This window comes from Acipenser ruthenus, chromosome 4 (genome assembly GCF_902713425.1).
Source record: "Acipenser ruthenus chromosome 4, fAciRut3.2 maternal haplotype, whole genome shotgun sequence".
NCBI lineage: Eukaryota > Metazoa > Chordata > Actinopteri > Acipenseriformes > Acipenseridae > Acipenser > Acipenser ruthenus.
In genome coordinates, this window is record NC_081192.1 from 97,238,066 (window position 1) to 97,260,335 (window position 22,270).

The 22,270-nt window shown below is 38.2% G+C and overlaps 1 protein-coding gene across 3 annotated transcripts in view; it reads left to right on the forward strand.

Annotated features, from left to right (window-relative positions):
- The first annotated feature begins 8,154 nt into the window (after positions 1–8,154).
- Positions 8,155–22,270, forward strand: part of LOC117400251 (voltage-dependent L-type calcium channel subunit beta-2-like) — a 119,530-nt gene continuing 105,414 nt past the window's right edge. For 2 of the 3 annotated variants that reach the window (XM_033999889.3, XM_033999890.3), the window contains exons 1-2: positions 8,155–8,490; positions 9,460–9,552. In XM_033999889.3, coding sequence (XP_033855780.3) covers positions 8,410–8,490; positions 9,460–9,552 — 174 coding nt within the window. In that variant the 5' untranslated portion in view covers positions 8,155–8,409. The remainder of the gene's footprint in view (positions 8,491–9,459; positions 9,553–22,270) is intronic. The other variant, XM_033999896.3, reaches the window with a different exon arrangement.

A 22,270-nucleotide genomic window follows, 5' to 3' on the forward strand; every position in this document is an offset into this window, starting at 1 on the left:
TCAATTCATTTCACCACGACCTAGCACTGCTAGTAGCAGATACAAACTATTGACTCGAGATAAATAGCGTGAAAAAAAACATCCCTTCTCCAGGGAGAGGCAGTAATAATACCACACAACGCATTTATGAGTCACCAAAAACCTCATAGTCACTGTGGCAAAGTGGTAAAGACGTGCAGGTGAGTGCAGTGCAGAGTAATCACACGGACAACGTTTGTACAGGTGCAAGGGTGTTAATTTAATAAATGTCCAGAGCCTTAAGGCAAACCTGCAAATAATGACAGTGTTGGAAGTGATACTGCGGCGTGTATCACTTCGGTTTGTAATCCCACGGGTTTGACCCGTAACCCAAAGTCCCGTTCCGTCACCCACACAAAACACAAAACACAGACACAATTAGACAGTGCGTGATTCTAGTGCTAGTGGTGAAAACAAAGACAGTTCCTGTAGTGGAAAAGGTGAGTGATGAAGTCCGAGTTTTTCGCTGGCCTGCGGCTGCAGCTCCGGATCGTGCTCAGTAATCTTTAGTGAAAACAACACACAAGACACACAGTGTTAAGACACAGACACGAAACACTCAGATTGTTTTACAATACGGGCTCCTTCTCGGTTATGTAATTTAACCATATGCAAAGGAACAGACCACTCAAGCCATGTCCCCTATTTATACCCTCGCCCATGACCCAGAGGTTACCGTCCGGGTCCATGAGCTTGGGTGCCGTAGCTCCGCCCCCTTCCTAAATGACCGACTTCCACCTACCCTACGGAATAAATTGTCGTGCCATTTAATTAAGGGTACTCTGTTCCTTTTGCACCGTGCCCTCACAGGTCGAAAGGGAGATCTATCACCAAGAATCATTCGATCGCTGTCACAGTCACACACACACAAAGAGCTGTAGCATGAGGTGGTAGGTCACTGTAGGAGCTTATCCAAGAAACAGCTGCCTGTATTACAAATTCCTACTCATCTTAACAAACACGTAGATATTCTATGTGTCAAAGTAGTGTAAACTGTGCACTATTTATATTAAAAAGTATAACAGCTGGGCATGTATTCAGACTACACTGTTTGTTGATTGATTTAGAGTTACTATGGTAGTCTGCATAATAAAAGTTCGGTTTGTTCCCAACAGAAGAAATCCTCTGAGACCATAGGACTTAAGAAAAATACATAGGGGAAAAACTGGAACCGTACTGTTCCCAACTTGAAACTACAGTAAATGAGTAACAACAAATGCACTCACAATGTCACTTTTTATTTCTGCTTTGTTAGAAAACGCATATGTTTGTGTGGAATCATCTCAATGAGAAAACACACATTATAAAAAGTTATCCCTGTTCATTTATTTGTTGAACAAGATATTTTATGATTGGTATCTCACAACACACAATTTGTACAATTTAGAAATCATCTATAGTTTGTTTAGTTTTTATACTTGCTGTCTGTCCCGTCAACGTTCCACTCTGAATGGCTAGGGGTCGCTGTCAATCAAATCTGATCTGTTAGTATAGTTTCACTGTCACTGTCATTTCACCCAGTTCTGACATATCTCGTTGACTGAAGCAGTGCCAGAATGCTCTCATTCGTTTAAATGACTGTCAATCATCAAGACCTGTACCGACCGTGCACTTTCATTTGCCAGCTACAGCACAAGTAGCCTTGCCCTTTGATATATTCATGGGACCGTCCCAGAAAGTCTATTCTGAATCAGTAAATATCAATATAAAATTAGTTTATTAAAGCTCAGGAGAATTGAAGGTTTGGTGTGTGTCCTCCTATCCCACAACCAAGCCAATTTCCTCTTTTACACCCAGGAACTCGAGAGTGGATGTCAGTCAGGTACCAGCCTCTGGAAGACAAAGGCCAGCCCTGTAGGTGTTGAGCTCACCAGGTGCCTGGCCGGTAGGAATCCGAAATCAGGAGAAACAGTCTGTGACAAGCAGGCTGTAGTGGTGACGTCAGACCCGGAAGAAACACTTTGGTAATCTTTGACACTAGGCATATCGGGGCTATTTAAAAAACAAATGTACACCAAAGGTTAGTCTGCTGTAGTTATAACGTTTGTTTTTACTTTCAGCATTGAAGCACACATTTATGTACACAGAGCTGTTCTTGCAGCACCACGATTTCAGGTACAGAGTAATGACTTCATCCTTTGATACAGTACACCTGATGTGATCTGTATACCACTTTTTTTTTTTTTTTAATTTACTTCAGGAAAGTTGACAATATAACAAACGAGTCAAAACTTACACGCTTGCAAAATGTCCACAAAATGCCAACTCTGTTAAACATTAGTTACCTAAATAGACCCCCAAAAAAGGGACAGTAACAAATAAAACCATATTTACCCTGAAGAATTCAACAGAAGGACACTGTAGAGCAACAATAAAGCAACTGAACCAGTGGGAAGGCATTCAGTGATGCACACATCTGCAGGCTTCGTCAGATAGTACTGCAAATAGTAATTCTGGTATTTCACCTTTTGCATTTTGATGACTATTGTATATATGATTCTGTACTTACTGCATCAGCATTCCGTTTCATATCCACGGCTGAACTTTTGGCACTGAACAGCAGATGATTTATTCTTACACTTGGTTTTATATGTCAAACAGAGAACAGCATTTGAGGCTAAACTTGTAATATTAACTAGCACATTTCTAGCATCTGACATATTTAGGAGACTAGTTTAAAAATAAATCACAAATAACAAATTATATTTGGAAAAATGGCTCCACTTTAAACACTACAAGCTAATTGTGTCAGGTGTAAATCTGATCTGTCTAAGAACATCTACTTCGGGACTTTATTAGACTTTATAAGATTTTTTTTCCGCTTTAAATACATGTGTTTAAAGGAGTAAATGTTGTAATGATTTTGTATAGGCTACGTTACATAAAATGTGAGGGAGAGCTTCCTAGTTTAATTTTTTGTATTATTATTTTGTTGACTGGAAAAATAGTGTACCAATTTGAAGAAATAATTTTATTCTAAAAGGAATACACAACTCATTTAATAATAATAATAATAATAATAATAATAATAATAATAATAATAATAATAATAATAATAATAATAATACATTAAGAAAAAGTAGTGAACACTTTACAATGAAGCAAAATCAATAAACCAGACAAATATTATTTATGCCAAATATATATATTGTACTTACTTCAATATAGTGGTAGAGAGCATGTGTAGTGTCAAGGTAAGTCACAGAATATGCCTGCATTGAAACCCAAAACAAAAGATGAATGAGCCATAGTCCTGATTCCCATCAATATGACTAACTTCTGTAGAATCTCAACTTGGAATGTTTTTGCTCACATTTGGACAGATATGTGATAGTTGAAGGCTACAGTCCACCTGTAATAAATGTTAACTTCATAAACTTTTATTCACTGTGTCTTACAGTGTTTGAAATGTGCAGTGTGGCACTGGACATCGTGCTAGAATACATCAATGTCCCATCTAATGTGATTCCTAGTACTGTATTTACATCCTAAAACCATTTTCACAAAGCCAGAATGACCAATTTGGGGTTGTCTTCATAAAAAACGTTAATAGATGAGAATGAATGCTCCATCGATGCACATTAAGTTCTTAGTTTACAACTACGCTGGGCAAGGGTATTTTATTCAAGTTATCTACTTAAACAATATTTTTTAAAAAGACAGTATTGGATGTTGAGCTATTATTTAAGATACCCATAACCCTCTGCCAAAATACCATAATTTAAATTTGGCTAAAGTTCTACTATTCGTCTAGCGACCAAAACAGATATTCAACTGCATACAAAAACGTTTATTTATTTGTGTTGACTATCTGACATTTGATTTTGGTTTACGCACTGTTCTGGTTCACAACAAGCTCACCCACCTGTACGTGAATGGCTCTTGCACGACACCTGTTGGGGAAGATGGGATTATCAGGAATCCGGAGTCGGATCTGTGCTTTTGTGAATTATCTCTAAAAACACGATACAGCAAAATAATAAACAACTGACAACGCATGGCAGCACCAGCCAGCATGTTCTCGATTGCACATTCTTGCACACACGCAACCCCGTTCATTTTACTTTCACAAATTTCTCATATTTCTCAGCTCCTGCTGCATACACGCGTGGGTCGTGATTTAAACCTTTAGGCGAGAGATGTCAGAGTACGGTAGGCTGCTTTTCAAAAGGACGAAGAAAACAACTTATTATTATTATTATTTTTTAAACTAAAACCCTCGCACGAATTCATACTGGTTTTAAATTCATTCGTACATTTTAAAGGTACAGGACACTTTAGCTAAGTAATTATTCCCACTTACCAGTACAGTTCGTCTGTATTTAATTTTTTCCTTCATAAAACTACAACTTTATAGCAGCGTCCACAGAAATTGAAAACCAAAAGTAATTTTACTTTAAATATATTTTGATTGTGGTATACAAATAATAATAATAATAATAATAATAATAATAATAATAATAATAATACTGTAAGTTATATCATGAAATGATATCATCATGACCTACAAGCTGTACTGTCTCTAATAAGTGAGTGGCATAGTGTGTGACAGAAAGACAGACAGAGGCTGCTTTTCTGCAGCATACCCCTAGATTTTGATACTCTTTGGAAATTATGCCAATAAAAGGCCTTAGCAAGTTCATCGCAATTTAAAGTTCTGTACAATATATTTATTTTTGAGTGTTCTATATTCTGAAGGTAAATAGCTTGCCTCGATCATTTATGAGGACGAGATTTTCCTGTTTCTTTTACTAACAAAAAATAAAACATTTTCTGAACATGATTTTCGGTTTATTTAACATTTAGTCAATGTCATAGTTATTTTTTACACATGCAGTTTAGAAAAATAAGCTAAAAGTATTAGAATTAGTATTAAGAAAGGCTCTCTGCTCAATTGATTTGAGATTCAGGAATTGTGGTGGTTAAGTGTGGAGTAGTGGTTAGGGCTCTGGACTCTTGACCGGAGGGTTGTGGGTTCAATCCCCAGTGGGGAACACTGCCGTTGTACCCTTGAGCAAGGTACTTTACCGAGATTGCTCCAGTAAATACCCAACTGTATAAATGGGTAATTGTATGTGAAATAATGTATAATGTGATATCTTGTAACAATTGTAAGTCGCCCTGGATAAGGGCGTCTGCTAAGAAATAAATAATAATAATAATCCCTTTATATTATGGTCATAATATACAAGTGTTGCATTGTCAGGTGGACATGATCTGCAACGATTCTTAAGAAAACTGTAGTGTATATGTACATCAGTTAACAGTGTGTATGTAAACTGATGTACATATGTACATGGGGCATACATCTCCAGGGGGAGTAATAATACACCGTAATGTACCTTTACACCGGGAATGAGCTTGTAAGAGTTACATGTTATGTAGGCTTTACCACAAGATGGTGTCATTAGTTTGAATAAAAAGAAGTCTAATTCAGATCGGATCATTTTAATAAACTATTGGTAGCAGACAACTGCTTTCACCCTTTAAATAAAATAACAGAGACCTTATTATTGAATACAGTACTCAGGAACAAAACAGGGTTGTCCCCCTAAAATTCTCCTGAAGATTGGTTCTGGCCCATTTTGAGTGGCCTGTCTCCTGTATCAGGCAGAAGTTTTTTTTTAGGAAGTACAGTTTTATAAATGAAATGCAGGTTGATATTCATGAAACTGTTGTTGACCATTGTTGGATTCTTAAACAGTCTATATCCACATATACTGTACCCTGTGCCTTATTTGGCCGACGTAGAATGCTGAATTTTGGTATTGGCAGAACAAACAATGGAGAACTGAATAGGGAAAACAAAGTATTGGCTTATTCTGTGCTAGTATCAACATTTAGCACTCTGCATCCCTAGATAAAGCCACAGCATATAGATATACAACGACAGGCAGTATACAAGGGTTGAGGGGTTTTGAGAACAGTGGACCTGGCCCTTGAGATGGGGGTCACTTGACATGATTGTATTCTCTATACTCCAATCATAAATCATAACCTTTTCAGCTGACTATACTAATTTCCAATGTCATTCTTTAGATCAATTAAGAAGACTATTTATCGCTTTAAAACAAATATACTGTAAATTACACATTGGTACAAGTGGCACACATTAAACATGTTACAAAGGCTGGTTATGACATTACTCATGGGATGAAGTCATATCTAACAGCCTGTAAACACCTGCCTTCTAATTATTTCCTGTTTGATGTATAATAACCAGAGCATTGTTCACAAATGCAGCTCTTTCACCATCTTCATCAGTGCAGTAAACATGAAATGAATGAGGTCAAGCTGCTTAAATATACTGCTGTGTAACAAATACTACTTTTTAATTTGATATCATGAAGTTCTTCTAATGTGCATGCATGTGTATGTGTCTGAAAATGACAGCACTTTGTTTCTGCACCTGGCACACTATACAGTACACTGTTGGCTACATTAAATCACTACATTACGAAGATTGATCAATGCAATCGCCACTCATGCAAGATTTGAATGTAGTATATTTTATATAAAATGTCCAGTTTCATTAATAGTTCTGCCACCATTGGTTTGATTCAATAACCCTGTGAGCCATACAGGAGCTCTTTGGTCTGAATCTTGGTTGTGCTGATTTTGGCTAGAGGCCCACAGGGAGAACTGCATTGGCTCTAGCGCTAGGGTTGGCAGGTAAAAGAGGCACTGTGCATGTCATCCTCTGACCTCTTCCTGTTTCTCCTCTCACGGTGCAGTGAGCTAGTCATACCTTTGTTTTTTTTACCATGTCACAATATCTCAGAGCACAATATCTGTGAGCTCAGGTCCACCCCAACTGTTGCTGGAATCAGCTTATCATATACTGTGGGATGCACTGCACTGGCACCTGTCATTCACCCAATACACTATTATTTTCATTTGGCAGAGTTGTAGATAATACATTTATGTTTCAGTAAGAATGCAATTGGATGCCCCAAATGATAGGAGGGGGGCAAGATTCCACTGCGTCATCCACAGATAAACAGAAGCTGCTTAAAAAGGTAGGGGATGGCACCATCTGCTTTTTCGTTTTGAGAAATAGCAGGGGTTCAAAATCTGTAATCATGGTAAAATACAGTGGGCTGGTAAAGAGACAGGTTTGCCATGCCAGTAATGCGTTTTACTGGCACCTTATTTTTCTGTCTGAATCATAAAGCCACTTTAATGTGCCCTTATGTTGGTATAGTGACTTGTTTTTGCTGCTTTTAATTAATACAATTTTCTTTTATTAATCAGTCTAAAATGATCCGTTAGTTGGACCAATTAATGCATATTTCAGGCTTAGATGTTTCAAGCTGCAGTGTTATTATTTAAAAATTTACACTTTAATTGTGTGTGAACATTTTTTACTGTAATTTAGCCTTATGTGCACTCAGCTTCATCGAAAACCAGACTTTGTTGGCTTGCCAGTTTGTTTACTTTTCTTAAGGTAGTTTTACAGTAGTTCCGGGCACAAAAGCTTCCTCTCTCCTTTAGCTTTCCTGCTGGTCTCACTCTGTCTGTGACATGTTTAGCACCCAGTCACTGCGCAGTCTCCCATATTTTGAAAACTCAATGTTGACAGCTATGATTTTTTTATACTTATGACACCTGTAATGAGTTTTAATATATATGAGCCATATTTATGTTACTAACCTTTATTGAAAGTGTAGGGGGAAGAACTTATCCCATTACCTGGAGATCGGAATATAAGAACTGTTGCTTAAGTCAAGATGTCACAATTAGTGTTTGTCAAGGCTGGGAGATGGCAGAATATGGAGAGACAGCTTCTTATTGAATTAGGAGAAAGCTTTAAAGGCAACTAATCTTAACTAAGAATTAGAGCACAAACATGGGGTGTATTTTAGTTCCCTAGAATCACTGGAATTATGTTATATATGTGTGTGTGTGTGACTTTTAATTGTTAAATAATGAGATTCGCTTTACCAAAAGCTTTAATATTTCGCTTTAATGAGATTCGCTTTACCAAAAGCTTTCATATTTTTTTAGTGGTGATTGGAATATTTTACTGAAATAGATTAACTCAACTTAAAGTTTTAGAAAGATATCTTAAATTAAAAAAAGACAAAAAAAAAAAAAAAACACTAAGAGATCGTCCTCCTTGTTTCCTCCTACAGGACCGCGCCCCCTTAACAACTTCCTCGCTGCTCAGTTCAGCCTCAAAACTGCAACTTCTGCCAAGCAAAACAGGAGCGATTTGAAGCGGAGCTAATCAATGCAACGCGTTACAGTGCAACTGTTTCTGCTTTGCTGAAGAATGACTGAAGTAGTTTAATAGACCACTAATTTTAACCAAAAACACAAATCAGAGTTCAAATTCTTCCACATGTTTATGTTACTTTAATAACCCGGCGTTGCATTGAACTGTGTCAAATGGTTCAGAGCAACATGCTCCAAACGCGTTCCACTTCTCAAGAGATCCAGATGGACATGCTGGAAAACCCCCGGTTACAGGTACAGTCCCTGTTTCACTGCATGTTTCTTCTTCTTTTTGTTTGTTATTAAATTGCTGACATTTTAACTTTAACATTAAATAGCAAAATGGACTAGTTTTTATTCAGCTGTCATTTCGCTGGTACATGAAGGGTTTGCTTAAAACATATTTTATGTGTAATAATGCATATTTGTTTTACTTTATCTCCCCTAGTATTATTTAATAACTACAGTCCTGAAATAGGATTTAGTGTAAGGTGATTGTCATGACTGTTATTATTATTATTACAAAATCAGTCGTTAGGGAAGTTTTGTTGAAAAAGGTGATGAACAAACGTGTTAACAATGGTGTCAATTAAGTCTTGTAACTCAAATCTTGGGGTAAACGTCTGTGCAGAATTCAAATCTGAAACTTATGTTTATCACAGAATGGTCGGAGAGTTATTTCACGTGTCAGGGGTGCTGGGTGTGCAGTAGCATCCCCTGGCTTTGCATGGCTTCCATCATATACAGGAGTTACGTTCAATGGCTTTCAGCACTCCCACTATAAAAATGGTTCCAGCACCACTGAAAAGTGTGCCAGGATTTATAAAAAATAGTTTGTACAAGTAATATTTTGGGATGACAAGCTGCAAGGTCAAGGCCACAGAGGGATTCTATAATATCAAAAGAATGTCCAGTGAGCCCATCTGGCTGGTGTGACAAGGCTCACTGCACAAATCTTGCACTTAGGATTCAGCCTTTGTAACATTTTGAATGTGCAATTTGTTTCTTGGTTTCAGTTCTAGTGTGCATTTACGCTTTTCTTCCTATGAGGAAGGTAAAACATTATAATAAACTAAGCCAAGTAGACAAACATTTCAACATTTATCCACTTGAAATAGTTTCTTCAATTTGGTTTCCATTCTGTTTTTCTTAGCGATGGATTTTCAGTGGGTTTGTCAGATAGCATTTGGATGCTGTTGTAATTTCTTCCTTTATTTTATGAAGGCTCATGGAAAAGGAGCTAGAAGGAAAGGACAATTTAAAGGCTCTGATGAAAGCACTTCATCAGACACCACTTCTAACAGCTTTGTCAGACAGGTAAGGCAATGCTTATTCATTTGCTGTGTTGGGATAAACAGAGATGTTATTATTTCATGGATAAACATGAATGTTATACTGTAATATTCATTCATTGTTAACAGTGTTGTGCCAAAGGTTAGAAGACTCAAATCCTGGCCCCCCAAACACCCCCACACTCCCCCCCAAAAAAATAGCAAGGGAAAAAAAGGTTATTTTCAGGCCCCTGGAACTGTTGTAACCCCCCTTCGCACGGCCCTAATTTTTTAATTACTGTGGCTAACGACAACATACACTGACTGTCAGAGTGACCTGCTTCCAAAGCCCAACATGATTAGTTTCCACCATGTTGTTCAAGTGGAAACAGATGTGTACTGTCCAGTGTTGAACTTTTCTGGAATTTGGGCTACTGTAGCATGTCTCTTGCTTGTCACAATAAGTTGCACACATTTGCAAGCTTGAGCCGTAATGACTTGTTTTCCAGTGGTGTTTCTCTGCAAAGGCTGCCATTGCTGGAACACAAGACTGCTTTAATGGGAATGTTGGCCAATGCAGTCAGTGCATTGTAGGTACAAGCTTGTAGCATGTGTACAAGCTTGTTGCGCGAGTACCTACTCTCATTCCCCTGAAACTTTACACAGCTACAAAAAAATGCATACATTACAGACTAGTAGCTGCTAATTGTGGTTCATGCTACAGCTGACCAATTTGGCCAAGACCCACACTCTCTGAAGTTAGGAACCACACTCTCTGAAGTTAGGAACCACACTCTCTGAAGTTAGGAACCACACTCGCTGAAGTCAGAAAAACAGCACAACCAGTGCATTTCCTTGATGTTGTTGTTGTGTGAGCCTCCTTGTAGGCCATGTTCATCGCAAGATAAGAAAGTCTTCATTTCTTATCTTTAACAAGATATTTTTGACACCTAAAACTCCATTGTACTAAAGTTGCCATATTGATATTAGAAGGATGTTTCATTTCTCTTTCCACAGTTTTGTAGAATGTTTAACACCACATAAGGTAGCCTTTTGATATCTGATCAAAGGCATTGTGTGTATGTTATAGCATGGGATTCTTGTTTTTTTTTCCTCAAATACTTCTATGAATGTAGTGCTCATCCCTTATAAAAGTTTACCAATGTATTTTTACACTGTATTTTTGCAGTATTTCCATGCTTTTCCCATGGTTATACTGTGCATCTACCATATTTTATCCTGATTTTTTCCATGTTTATTAATACAATATGGGTTACCATACCTTGTCGGTCTTTGCAGTCTTACCAATGCTTTACCATGGTTCCACTATATTTTATTACACGTTGCTGTGCTTTTACTATGGCAAACTTGTATATGGGATGGTAACAGATAAATTCAGACACTGCACAATGGTGTTAAGCACCAGGAGAGCTTCCCCTTGCAGCCCTGATCTGCACACCCCACTCTGCTGTTCACTCCTGTGCTTCTCACAAAAATCAAATGCCATGAGTACAGAATAGTGTTGTGATTTTGTGACGTTAACTACTGTCCACTGGGGGCTATGTTGAGGCAAGTAAACTCATTTTAATATATGACCAGTAACAAAATCAAACCCAAGACTTCAAAGGGGAAAGGCATATGTGGAAAGCTAAACAGTTTGTGGTGCCACCTACACTTCCTATAAATTTAATAGCTTTGGATTTTAACGCCCAATACAAATTACAGCACTTCTGAATTTCTTCATGTTTTGGAAAAGAAGGTAGATTACAAAAATAAAAAAAGAATACAATGAAGAAAGCAGTGTGTTTTTTTAACACACTTGAGGTGTAGTGGCTCAACATTGTGTTTGAGTTGAAATGGAATCTAAATACAATTTATGTTTCTTGTCTTTTAAAGACAGTTTTCAGTTTGCAGCCAAGAAACAGTGTTTTACGTCGAGTGATGGATGCAATTGATTTTGCTCTGCAGTGTTCAAAAGAATCACTAAATCTGATTAATGGGTCAGAGCTGAAAGGTCCTAATGGATTTTAATGAGCACAAATGACCGTATCTTGTGATATATCCTGCACCCCTGCAGTCACGTCATGCTGTGCGTTGGAAAAACGGTTGCCATGATAATAAGGCTTCCCAAGGATTTCGTTTTTTAATGATCATTTCATACCCAGAAAAGTCTGTGCTTAACGACTTCAGGCTTGTTAATGTACTTTATAGTGTTATATTTTATTAATACAATTTTTCTAATTATATTTAGTAGTGATGTAGAGGCACTATAATGGCATTTGTGATTCTGTGGAGCAATGATACTAAAAGTAGAGTAGTCCACATTGATATCATTTTAATGCTTTTCTATACTGTCCCAGGTCCCAACCAGTACACACTGGTAATCCATTGCAGTACCATGGCACTGTGATACTGGATCAGAACCACTGGTTGTTTTGCAGTCAAATTGAGAATTAAACCATTCCAAATGAAATGGCTCTGGAAACTAGTATTGGTGTAGGTGTATTCAAGTGCTATAATCATTATATTAAACCATTCTCAAGTTCTGCACTTACTGACATTTCAATTGCTATTAACCTACTGTATTACCTGCTTATATCACAGACCAGTTGCTGTAACTTGTAGAGTGATGTTTTCAATGATAGTAAGGCAGCCTCAGTGCTCATTTCATTTAATCAGTGGGTTGTTGTATAGACAGTGGAAGCCTTTAATTTATCTCCTCCTGGATGCACTCGCATCATCTTAAACTCAACCTCTTCAAATCAGACCTCCTTTTTTCCCCCTCTTCCTCCCCTACTGCTGATCTCTGTCTCCTATTCCTCTTGAATCCATCACCCCCTCTCCCTCCTCATCCACCCTCGACCCCTCCCTCTTCTACTCTCATCACATCTCTACTCTGGCACGCTCCTGACGCTTTTTCCTCAGCAGTATATGCAGAATTCGTCCCTTCCTCAACGACTACCCCACACAGCTTCAGGCCCTGGCACTGTTCCGCCTTGACTACTGCAACTACCTCCTGGCCAGCCTCCCTGCTTCCACTATCCAACGCTACTCTGCTGCTCCTCTCCCTCCACTGGCTCCACTTTCTCCCTACACCCCCTCTCGACCCCTTCGCTCCTCTGCCACCAACAGATAAGCTGTACCCCCCCTCCTCCGCTCCCCCGCCTCCACAGCCCACTCCTTCTCCACCCTTGCCCCTCAGTGGTGGAACGACCTACCCACAGATATCAGGACTGCTCAGTCCCTGACCACCTTCCGACACCTCCACAAGAAACATCGGTTCTGACAGCATCTGTAAACCTCACAATTCTTGACTGTGTGGCACACAATTGTATCAGAACTTGCACATCTTGTACTTGCACTTAACTGCTCCACACTTTGCTGTATTCCACTACTGCTCTCAATCATAAGTACATTTTCTGTATCTTGTACTTGATTTTACTCTTAAAGGTAATCGTATTCACAGTTTTTGTAATTGCTCTTATATGAAATTGTTCTTATCCATTTATTGTACTTACTACTTGCTCTTAATAGAATTTATTCTTATAACCAAATATTTTTAAGTTTAGCTGCTCTTAGCTATAATCGCTCTCAGTTGTAATTATTCACTGTAATATGGTACTTTGTAATGTGATACTTTGTAACAACTGTAAGTCACCCTGGAAAAGGGCATCTGCTAAGAAAGTAATAATAATAATAATAATAATAATAATGTCAGCTCTGTCAACAGATGTCTGCTAAAACATGGTGTGAAACAAACTTGGAAATTCATTGTTGAGGTAACTTATGTTACTGTATTTAATGACTTGGTACAGTATATGTAAATAATAGATTTGAGTTAACAACCATTTTGTTTTGGAGTACTGGATCATATAATTCAGCCTGGATGATAGTATGGTGTCAAGTTCCATTACACTTTTTTGCTTGTATAACATTTTGTGCATGAATTGAAAAACTGGCATTAAACTACTGTATAATGTACCTACTATAAGCTTATACCCATTCTTCACAGGAAAATTGCTCCAGTTCTGATAAGTTTGTTGGGGATCATCAATGGACTGCAATCTTCAAGTCTCACCATAAATTTTTGATTGGATTCAAGTCAAGACTTTGACTGGGCCACTCAAGAACATTAATTCTCTTCTTGTTCAACCACTCCAGTGTGGCTTTGGCTTTCTGCTTTGTGTCATTGTCCTGCTGAAATGTTTATTTCCTCCCCAGTTTCTTGGCTGACTCAAACAGGTTTTCCTCAAGGATTCGCCTGTACTTTGCACCATCCATTATTATTATTTATTATTATTTATTTCTTAGCAGACGCCGTTATCCAGGGCGACTTACAATTGTTACAAGATATCACATTATTTTTTACATACAATTACCCATTTATACAGTTTGATTTTTACTGAAGCAATCTAGGTAAAGTACCTTGCTCAAGGGTACAGCAGCAGTGTTCCCACCAGGGATTGAACCCACGACCCTCCGGTCAAGAGTACAGAGCCCTAACCACTACTCCACACTGCTGCCCTCCCCCCATTCTCCCCCCTCCCTGTGCTGACATGTGCTGCCACCACCACCATGCTTGACAGTTGGGATGGTGTTGACTGGGTGATGTGCAGTGTTGGGCTTGTGCCAGATGTAATGCTTGGAATTTAGACCGGAAAAGTTCAATTTTTGTCTTGTCTGACCACAAAACCTTTTTCCACATTACTGCAGTATCATCTACATGCTTTTTTACAAACTCCATACGTGCTTTAAGATGAAGCTTTTTGAGTAATGGCTTCTTTCTTGCCACCAGTCCATACAGGCCAGCTTTGTGTAGGGACCAGCTTACTGTGTAAACACTGACTCCCATCTCAGACACAGAACTTTGCAGATCTTTCAAGTTCATTGTTGGCTTCAGAGTGACATTCCGAACCAGTTTTCTGCTTGCCCGGCTGCTCAGTTTGGAAGGGCGACCTGATCTGGTTAGTGTCTGGGTGGTATGATGCATCTTTCACTTCTTAATGATGGACTTCACTGTGCTGAGAGGGATAATTGACGCCTTTTGAAATTTTCATGTACCCTTCTCCTGCTCTGTGCCTCTCTACCACTTTATCCCTGACTTGAAAGCTCCTTGGTCTTCATGGTTGCTTTGTTGCCTCTAAATAGGCGCTGGTGAAGATAAGCTGTTTTGGTTATGGAGTTATTGAAATTTCCGGCTCCGGTCTATCTAGTGAATGCTGCTGCATTTGAAACTGCAGCTCTGCCTGTCCCTCTATACTGTACCAGCATCTTTCATTATTTCACTCTGAAAGGGAAAACATGATTTAATGGGGGGAAACTATAATGCAAACCTACTGTGTCTTAAGTTTTGAAACATAGCTGTGTCAATGCTTCATGGAGTCAATTGCCAGAAATGCTTATTTTGCTGGGTTTTGGTGAACTGATAAAGCCAAGTTACAGTGTTTTGCAGTTCTACATTGGCTATCTTACTCAGACTCAAAATTAGAAAAAATGGAAAGAAAACCTCAGATTAGCTCACATCATGTTTAATACAGATTCTTCGTGAATTGCTTTATGTAGGTCCAGTTGTAAAAACACATCGTTAAAGGGGAAAGAAATCGCTATTACCTTGAACATTACAATACAGCTGTCTGTAATACTGCTGTCTGTCTATATAGTTTAGTGGGTCTAATACTGCTGTCTGTAATACTGCTGTCTGTCTATACAGTTTGGTGAGTCTTATCAATGAGGTTGTCCTTCGTGTAGGCACTGCCGAGAGGAATACATTGTATATGTCATTAAATAATAACACCTATGGGAACCAAACAGCCTGAAGTTGAAAGGAAATATAAGTTGTTTCAGCCAGTGTTTCCCACAGCATTCCCATATTTCCAAATATTTCCAAACTTTTATATATTCTACACCTTATGGAGAATCTGAGGGGACAAGCGCCCCCTGAATTAACCACATCTAAAGCCTAGTGACTTTTCAATCTGTGAGTTTTTATAGAAAGTGTTAGTTGTGAAAACCCCAGAAAAGCACCATATTTAAATGCAAAAATTAAGGAATAAGCCAATCGCACTGTGAAAGTTACCAGTCTTGTAGCAGTCTTCTATCCTTGTGTTACTGGCTGTGTTGTGTGTTTTATGACTCCTAGAAAATCTAGGATGGGCACTTATCTGAATAATATCCAAATGTTTGCTTTGATGATATTTTTGTACAGTGATTCACAGAGGAGAAAAATGATCTTGTGAACTCAACATTATATATTTCCCAGTCCTTAATGAGCCACCATATGTTTTGCTAATAACAATAAAGACCAGTATTTCGTAACAAAGAACTGGCAGTTGAAAATCATGTTCACTTTAGTATCTAAAGTGGGTGTTCTGTACAAGCTTAATGCATTGAACCACCTACACACTTGGAGTAACGTACACAAGCCTCTGGGAATAAAACAAAGAATGTCTCCAATATAAACTGTGGATTGTTTTAGTAATTAGGGTTTCCATAACAATATAACAAATAATATTCTTTATGATTGGTACATGTTAGGACTTTTATCTACCAGTTCTCAATGTGCCTTAATTCACACCCGTCCACCTGTGCCAACCCCTACAGCATTGTTCCCTTCACTCTCCTACTAGAGAAAAGGATAGTGTACATTGTCACTTCAAAAGCCACATGTTTTTGGTCTTGTGCAAGATATCTGTTTAATTACTTCTGACAGCAGTGATTACGCTAGATAACTTCGTTTTTTTTTTCAATACAACAGGACAGAGTGCAAAGGTTTCTGGGAACTCAATTAAGTGTGGTTCACTCCCTGGAAAATGTACACTGCGTAAAGGGGAAGTGTAATGCAAATTAATATATAACCATTTTAATAGAAAACATGTTAACTAAAGTGTTTGATGCATTTTCAGCCTCTCCTTGAGCAGTATATTGTATAAAAACCATTAAATTGTACTGATTATTACCAATTATTGGTCTAATTAAGTAATTTAGAGCACAGTTGAAACAAAAGCCAGGAGGGACACTGGCCCTCCAGGACCAGGATTGCCCACCCCTGGTTTAAAGGCTTAGGCACACAAAAATACTTTTTGTTTCTGTTTTTCCTTTTCTTATTTTTGTACCCGAACGCTTTGCATTCCAACATAATTCACCCTGCCGACGTTCACTGGTGTGGGTGGCTGTCAACGATATGACATAACAGCGGCGCCAGAAAGGTTCCAATATGGCATTTCCAGCTGACACAAAAATTGAAATACTGGCCAAACGCTTGACTTTTTAACAAAATTGGCGCAGCAAGACGCATTTGTTATGTATACAGAGCATTTAGGGAGCCTTGTTATTTTGAGTACAGTTCCCCTTTAAGGAAAGGATAGACCCTTTGTGTGTATGCTTGGCATTGAGACTGCCCTATGATACAGTAAATGACCAGGGAAATGTACTTCCAATAGGGTAAGATGCAAATTAAGACACAATCACTTTCTTGTAATACGAGGGGCCCATCAATTCTGGCTGCCATAAGTGTTTTATCATGCAATTGGCCCATTCCTGAAAAACCTAAGTAGTGTAGATAATAAAATCTTAATTGATCAGTATTTGTTAACAGACCTGATGGGAATCTTCTTCAACCAATCAGACTGCTCGGTCTACCCAGGTCACTGTGTTATAAACATACAATATAAACATACGTAATTTTTTTTTGAATATATGTGGTTCATCTAGTGTAGCAAAATATCAGTAGAGATTTTTACACAGATTAAGAAAAAGATTTGTGTAAAATATGGGAGTACGCTATATCCTTTGAAATGTTTCTGCCTTTTTTTGGGCACACTGCAAGCAAAGTTTCGGAGCAATTTGGACAACAAAGTATGTACTGTACAGGAGGTTATAGATACGGTTCTGGCACTGTGTTTGAACAGTGGGTTTAGGAAATCATCAGCTGGAGAGAGAGCAGTCTCTGCTAGATGACAGAAAGTAAACATAACTCAGATTTGCAGCATGTTTTGTGCAAATGTACAGAGCAGTCAGGGTCTTGTTTTCAACAAAAAAAAATGTACTGGAAACTCTGCCAAAAAAAAGGGTAAAAAAACCCCCCCAAAAAACACAAACAAATATCATGTACAGTGACTATAGAAAGTCTACACCCCCTTTCAAAATGTTCACCTTTTGTTGCCTTATAGCCTGGAATTAAAATGCATTAAAATAGTTTTTTTTTTCATTTATCTACACATCCTACCCCAAGTGAAAAAAATATTCTAGAAATTTGTAGAAAATTAATTAAAAATAAAAACTGAAATAGCTTGTTTGGATAAGTGTCCACCCCCCCTTGTAATAGCAATCCTAAATTAGCTCAGGTGTAACCAATCGCCTTCAAAATCACACACCAAGTTAAGTGGCCTCCACCTGTATGTAACTTTAAAATGGCTGCTTTTGTATGTATACTGTCATTTTTAATATGTTATTTAAATGGTCTGATTATGGCAGTTGTATGTGTGACATGCTATACAAATGTATTGTGGTTTGTTCTTTTTTCTGCTATGTATTGTACAGATCCTTTGCAATACTTTTGTATAGAAAATGCTATATAAATGCAATAAATAAATAAATAAATAAATAAATAATTTAATAAACTGACCTGTGGTACTAAGAATATGGTTCTGGCTGAATTTGTGCTTTTTACTGTAAGTAAGAAAGATTACTTCAGTTCCTTGAAAGGCTCTGGACATGGATATACAATATGTTGTTTACTTTTAAGTTCAGAACAGTTTTACATGGGCATGTTCTCAGTTGCTATGGTAACTATCCTGGGCAATGACTTCACTTGCTCTGGAAGTGCCAAAATTAATCTGGGAAACCCATGGTGGAAAAACATTTGGAAGCTTTTTGGAACTAAATCCCATACTCATATTGCATATCCCAGGAAGTTTATCAGGCTCTTATCTTAATGAGACCCTCGGAGCTTTCATTTACATATTTAGAGAGGTAAAAAATATTTTGAAATTATTCCAAAAAATGTCTGGTTATTAAAAAAGGGATACATTTTGATGAATAGTTTAGTTTCAGTGAGCTAAATCCAGACATAAGGAGTCATGTTTCCTCAGAAAACCTTGTGGGTAAGATCGTTCATTAATAGAGTATTTTTTTTCCCCAAGAGGGTGGTCGTGTCTGACCAAAGTTGCCAACTAGAAAATTGTATAAGGAAGGCTGTTGTAATGTATCTTGTCATAGCGGTTGATGAGTTAATAATACCAACATTAGCATGACATGTAGGTTACCGTATAACTCCATGTACACTAGGACAGTTTGAAACTCGCAGCACAAAGCATTCTGGTATGTTTTACTGGCCTCAGGTACCTTTCACAGCAGAACTACACTTACCAGAATGCATTGGGGTGTAAGCTGTCCCAAACTGTCCTACTGTACATGGAGTCATATGTTAACCTTACACGTACTTCACTCTTGACTACAGAGCTTCCTCTTAGTTGAATGGTAAGAGGTTTGTCTTTTGTATAAACAAAGAGTTTGTTTTGTAACAGTTATACAAAACATTTTAACTTCATTTATGAACAAGGACCATATAAATTAACTTGAAAGTTGAATTTTGAATAACTAGTTTTGTGATAGGAAAAAACTGGACTCGTAATCCAATGGTTTGGTGAAATTCCTTTAGCTCAGTTGAGCAGGCGGCAACTGGTTCAGTCCTCATAATGAGGGTCAGGATGAAACTGGAGCTGCTCTGTCACCACATGGCTCCAAACATGTTGCACTTCACACATGAACCAAATTTACTGTTAATAAATTAGCCACTGCCAGTTAATGACGTGCCAGCCACTTGAATGGTAGAAAAACCAGATGACGTCTCAATATCTTCAACATTAGCGGCAATGGCAACAAAGTGGGTTTGTATCAACTACTGCAGGTAACAAATATTGCATTGTTGCACACTAATACTGATATAGTACAATGTTTGGTTTAGGTTTAGGGCTAACCCCATTTTTATTCTCAAGCATGCATTTATTCATTTATTTTTTAACAACATGCAGCCAAACCAGTAAATAGCTAGTACAGCCCAGCTGGTGGAATTGTTCACAAAACCCATGACTTAAGAAGGGCTTTCTAAGTCAGTGCTCACCTGTTCGGAGATTACATACAGCAACTTGGGATGCTGGCAGTCATGAGCTGTTTTAGTGCCAAAAACAAACCCACTTTATTATGTGTTGCTGTTTAGAGTATTGCTGTAAGCGCCATACAAGACTGTGCATGTCTGCTAGTAGCGTCCCTGGATTTATTTGAGGACCATATTGCAGAAAATAGGCACAAGTGTGCTTGTATGAGGGATGGATTAGAAAAGAGCTGGAGAAAAGTTTACCATGATGTTTTATTGTAATGCAAATCTGAAAACACCTTAGTCTCCCTGTCACAAAGACGGCCGGAGTGGGTGGCGTCAGACCAGAGCCAGGAAATAAACCACAGAGACTTGGGGTTTTGGTGAGGCTGAGCGCGTGATCGCGCTCAGCATTTAATAAACAGAACAGAAAATAAAAGGTTTGAACACAAAACAGGACACGGCACTTCACGCCAAAATAAAGAGACAAACAAAACGGACTATACAGTGCACGGACAGACACACAAACAAACACGGTGAGTTTTAAATAAACAAGTATTGTGCTGGTCCTACCAGCACGTAATAGCAATTGATATTTTAAAGTTATTTCTCCTTCTCTCTCTCACCCGTTCTCCACTCTCGAACACCCAAACCCCGACTGAGTGCTACGTGTCTCTATATATACTGTTGTGCTGGGATTCAATTACTAATTAATTATTCACTTGAATCCCAGCACGTGAATTCATTACGTGCAACCCCGTGCTCACATATTACATTTAACCAGCACGTGAAGTGATTTGTGCCCTCCCCGTGCCTAAATATAAATCTACATTTTTAAATACACGTGAAACACAGACCCGTTTATATCCTGTGTACCAATCTATACACCAACATTTACACACGCACGCAACATACAACACATAACACACAAATACACACAGGGGCGGGGTGCATTGCCACACTCCCCTACCTTGCATTTGCAGATGTCTTCACCTGAAGGTCCTTCTATTGCTAAACCGGTTTATGGTCAGTGGGGCAGATTCATAAAAATGTTTCATTCTAATCGGCATTACCATGATTTTTTTTAGAAAGAAAAAAGTGCTAACAACAATGTGAAGTAAAAAAGAATCTATCTTGGTATCTCATAATATGGCTTGATATGTTTTTCTAGCTATTACATTTCCTCATTACTATCCAGGAAATCAGACAAATGAGGTTATCATCTCCCTGTGGAGATCTGATTTAGTTTGTTGGCACTACTACTATTTGTCTAATGTCTGATGTCATATGCCTCAATCTAATCTAATGACAGTCTGTTTTCCATGGCAGCACGTAACCTGGTTGGTAGAAAGAGCCACCTACTAAGCAGCTATGCAATGTGGGTCTTTATATCATTTCTAAATTTAGCTATGCAGTTATTTGCATCAAAAGTATTGTCGTGAGCCAGGGGGTGTCTCCAAAATGTTTGAGGCTTGCTTGTCAATCTAGCTGGAGGTACGATATGTCTTGCATGATTTGGATTGGTCACCTGCTGAATTTGAAATCCCTTGAATGGCTGCTTTCATATTGGGTCTATGTTTTTGTCTATCATTAGGGAGGCGCACGTGGTTTGGGATAGAATTGTCTGTTGTGACATAGATGGAAGTGTATCCGCTATATCAATATTCTTACATGATCCAATGTTAAAGTTCTCTTTAGATGGTTTTCTCTTAGCAGTCAAATTGAGCATCTGACCAGGCTACTTGACATATATTATCAAGTTGACATAGAGCGAATGTTGGTACTGGCCCAGAATAAGCTGTGGGAAACGCAGTGTTGAATTACCATCACCAAGTGATCTGATGTTGAATGAATGAAAAAAAAGTCTTAAAATAAAGCATGAGAGAAAGCTTTCAGTTTAGTATCACTTTAAAAAGTTAAAACTTCTATTAGCAGGATTATGTTGATTAGTCACTCCCTCAGCTGGGGTTCAAGAATAGTTTGCCTCCCTTGGACTGTCAATGATAACAAATTGAGATCTGGAAACTTGCTGCATCTTCGGTTCACATACCAGCCAGCCTGACTGGCAGAGCCCCCTCAGGGTCAGCATACCAGCACTCTGTGTTGAGTCATCATGCTGGATTATTCGAAGTGATACTTTGGTTTTCACAGTCAACCACTAAGTTATTTAAAAAAAACAAAAAAAAACACATATTCTTTTGGGAACACATTCATTTCTTTGCATACAAGATATCAGAGTTTGCCCGGCAACACTGTGCCTCAGGTGAATGTAAGAAATACATCAGTAAAAAAAAATCCACATTGGTATTTCTTAAATTCCCTCGGGGCATGTTAATCGTTACACACTGGTTTACTGGCTGTACTGTGAGAGAAGACATGTTTGAGAACTATATAAAGACCATGTAGTAACTTCATGCTTGTGAGTTTTAAAACGTCACCAGGATGGGATGACTGAAACAGAATATTATATACAAAGTGAATCTAAACAAGAAGCAGCATACTGATATATTTTACCTGTACTTTACCAAGTGGCTCTTTTTAAAACAATCTTTGATTTGCATGAGAAAATCTTTCATGGGGGAAGCATGCAGCAGAGTAAGGTTTGGTAGCATTGCTTAATCCATCTAATGACATTAGACAACGTGTCTTCAATGTAATCTTCAAGGCTGGT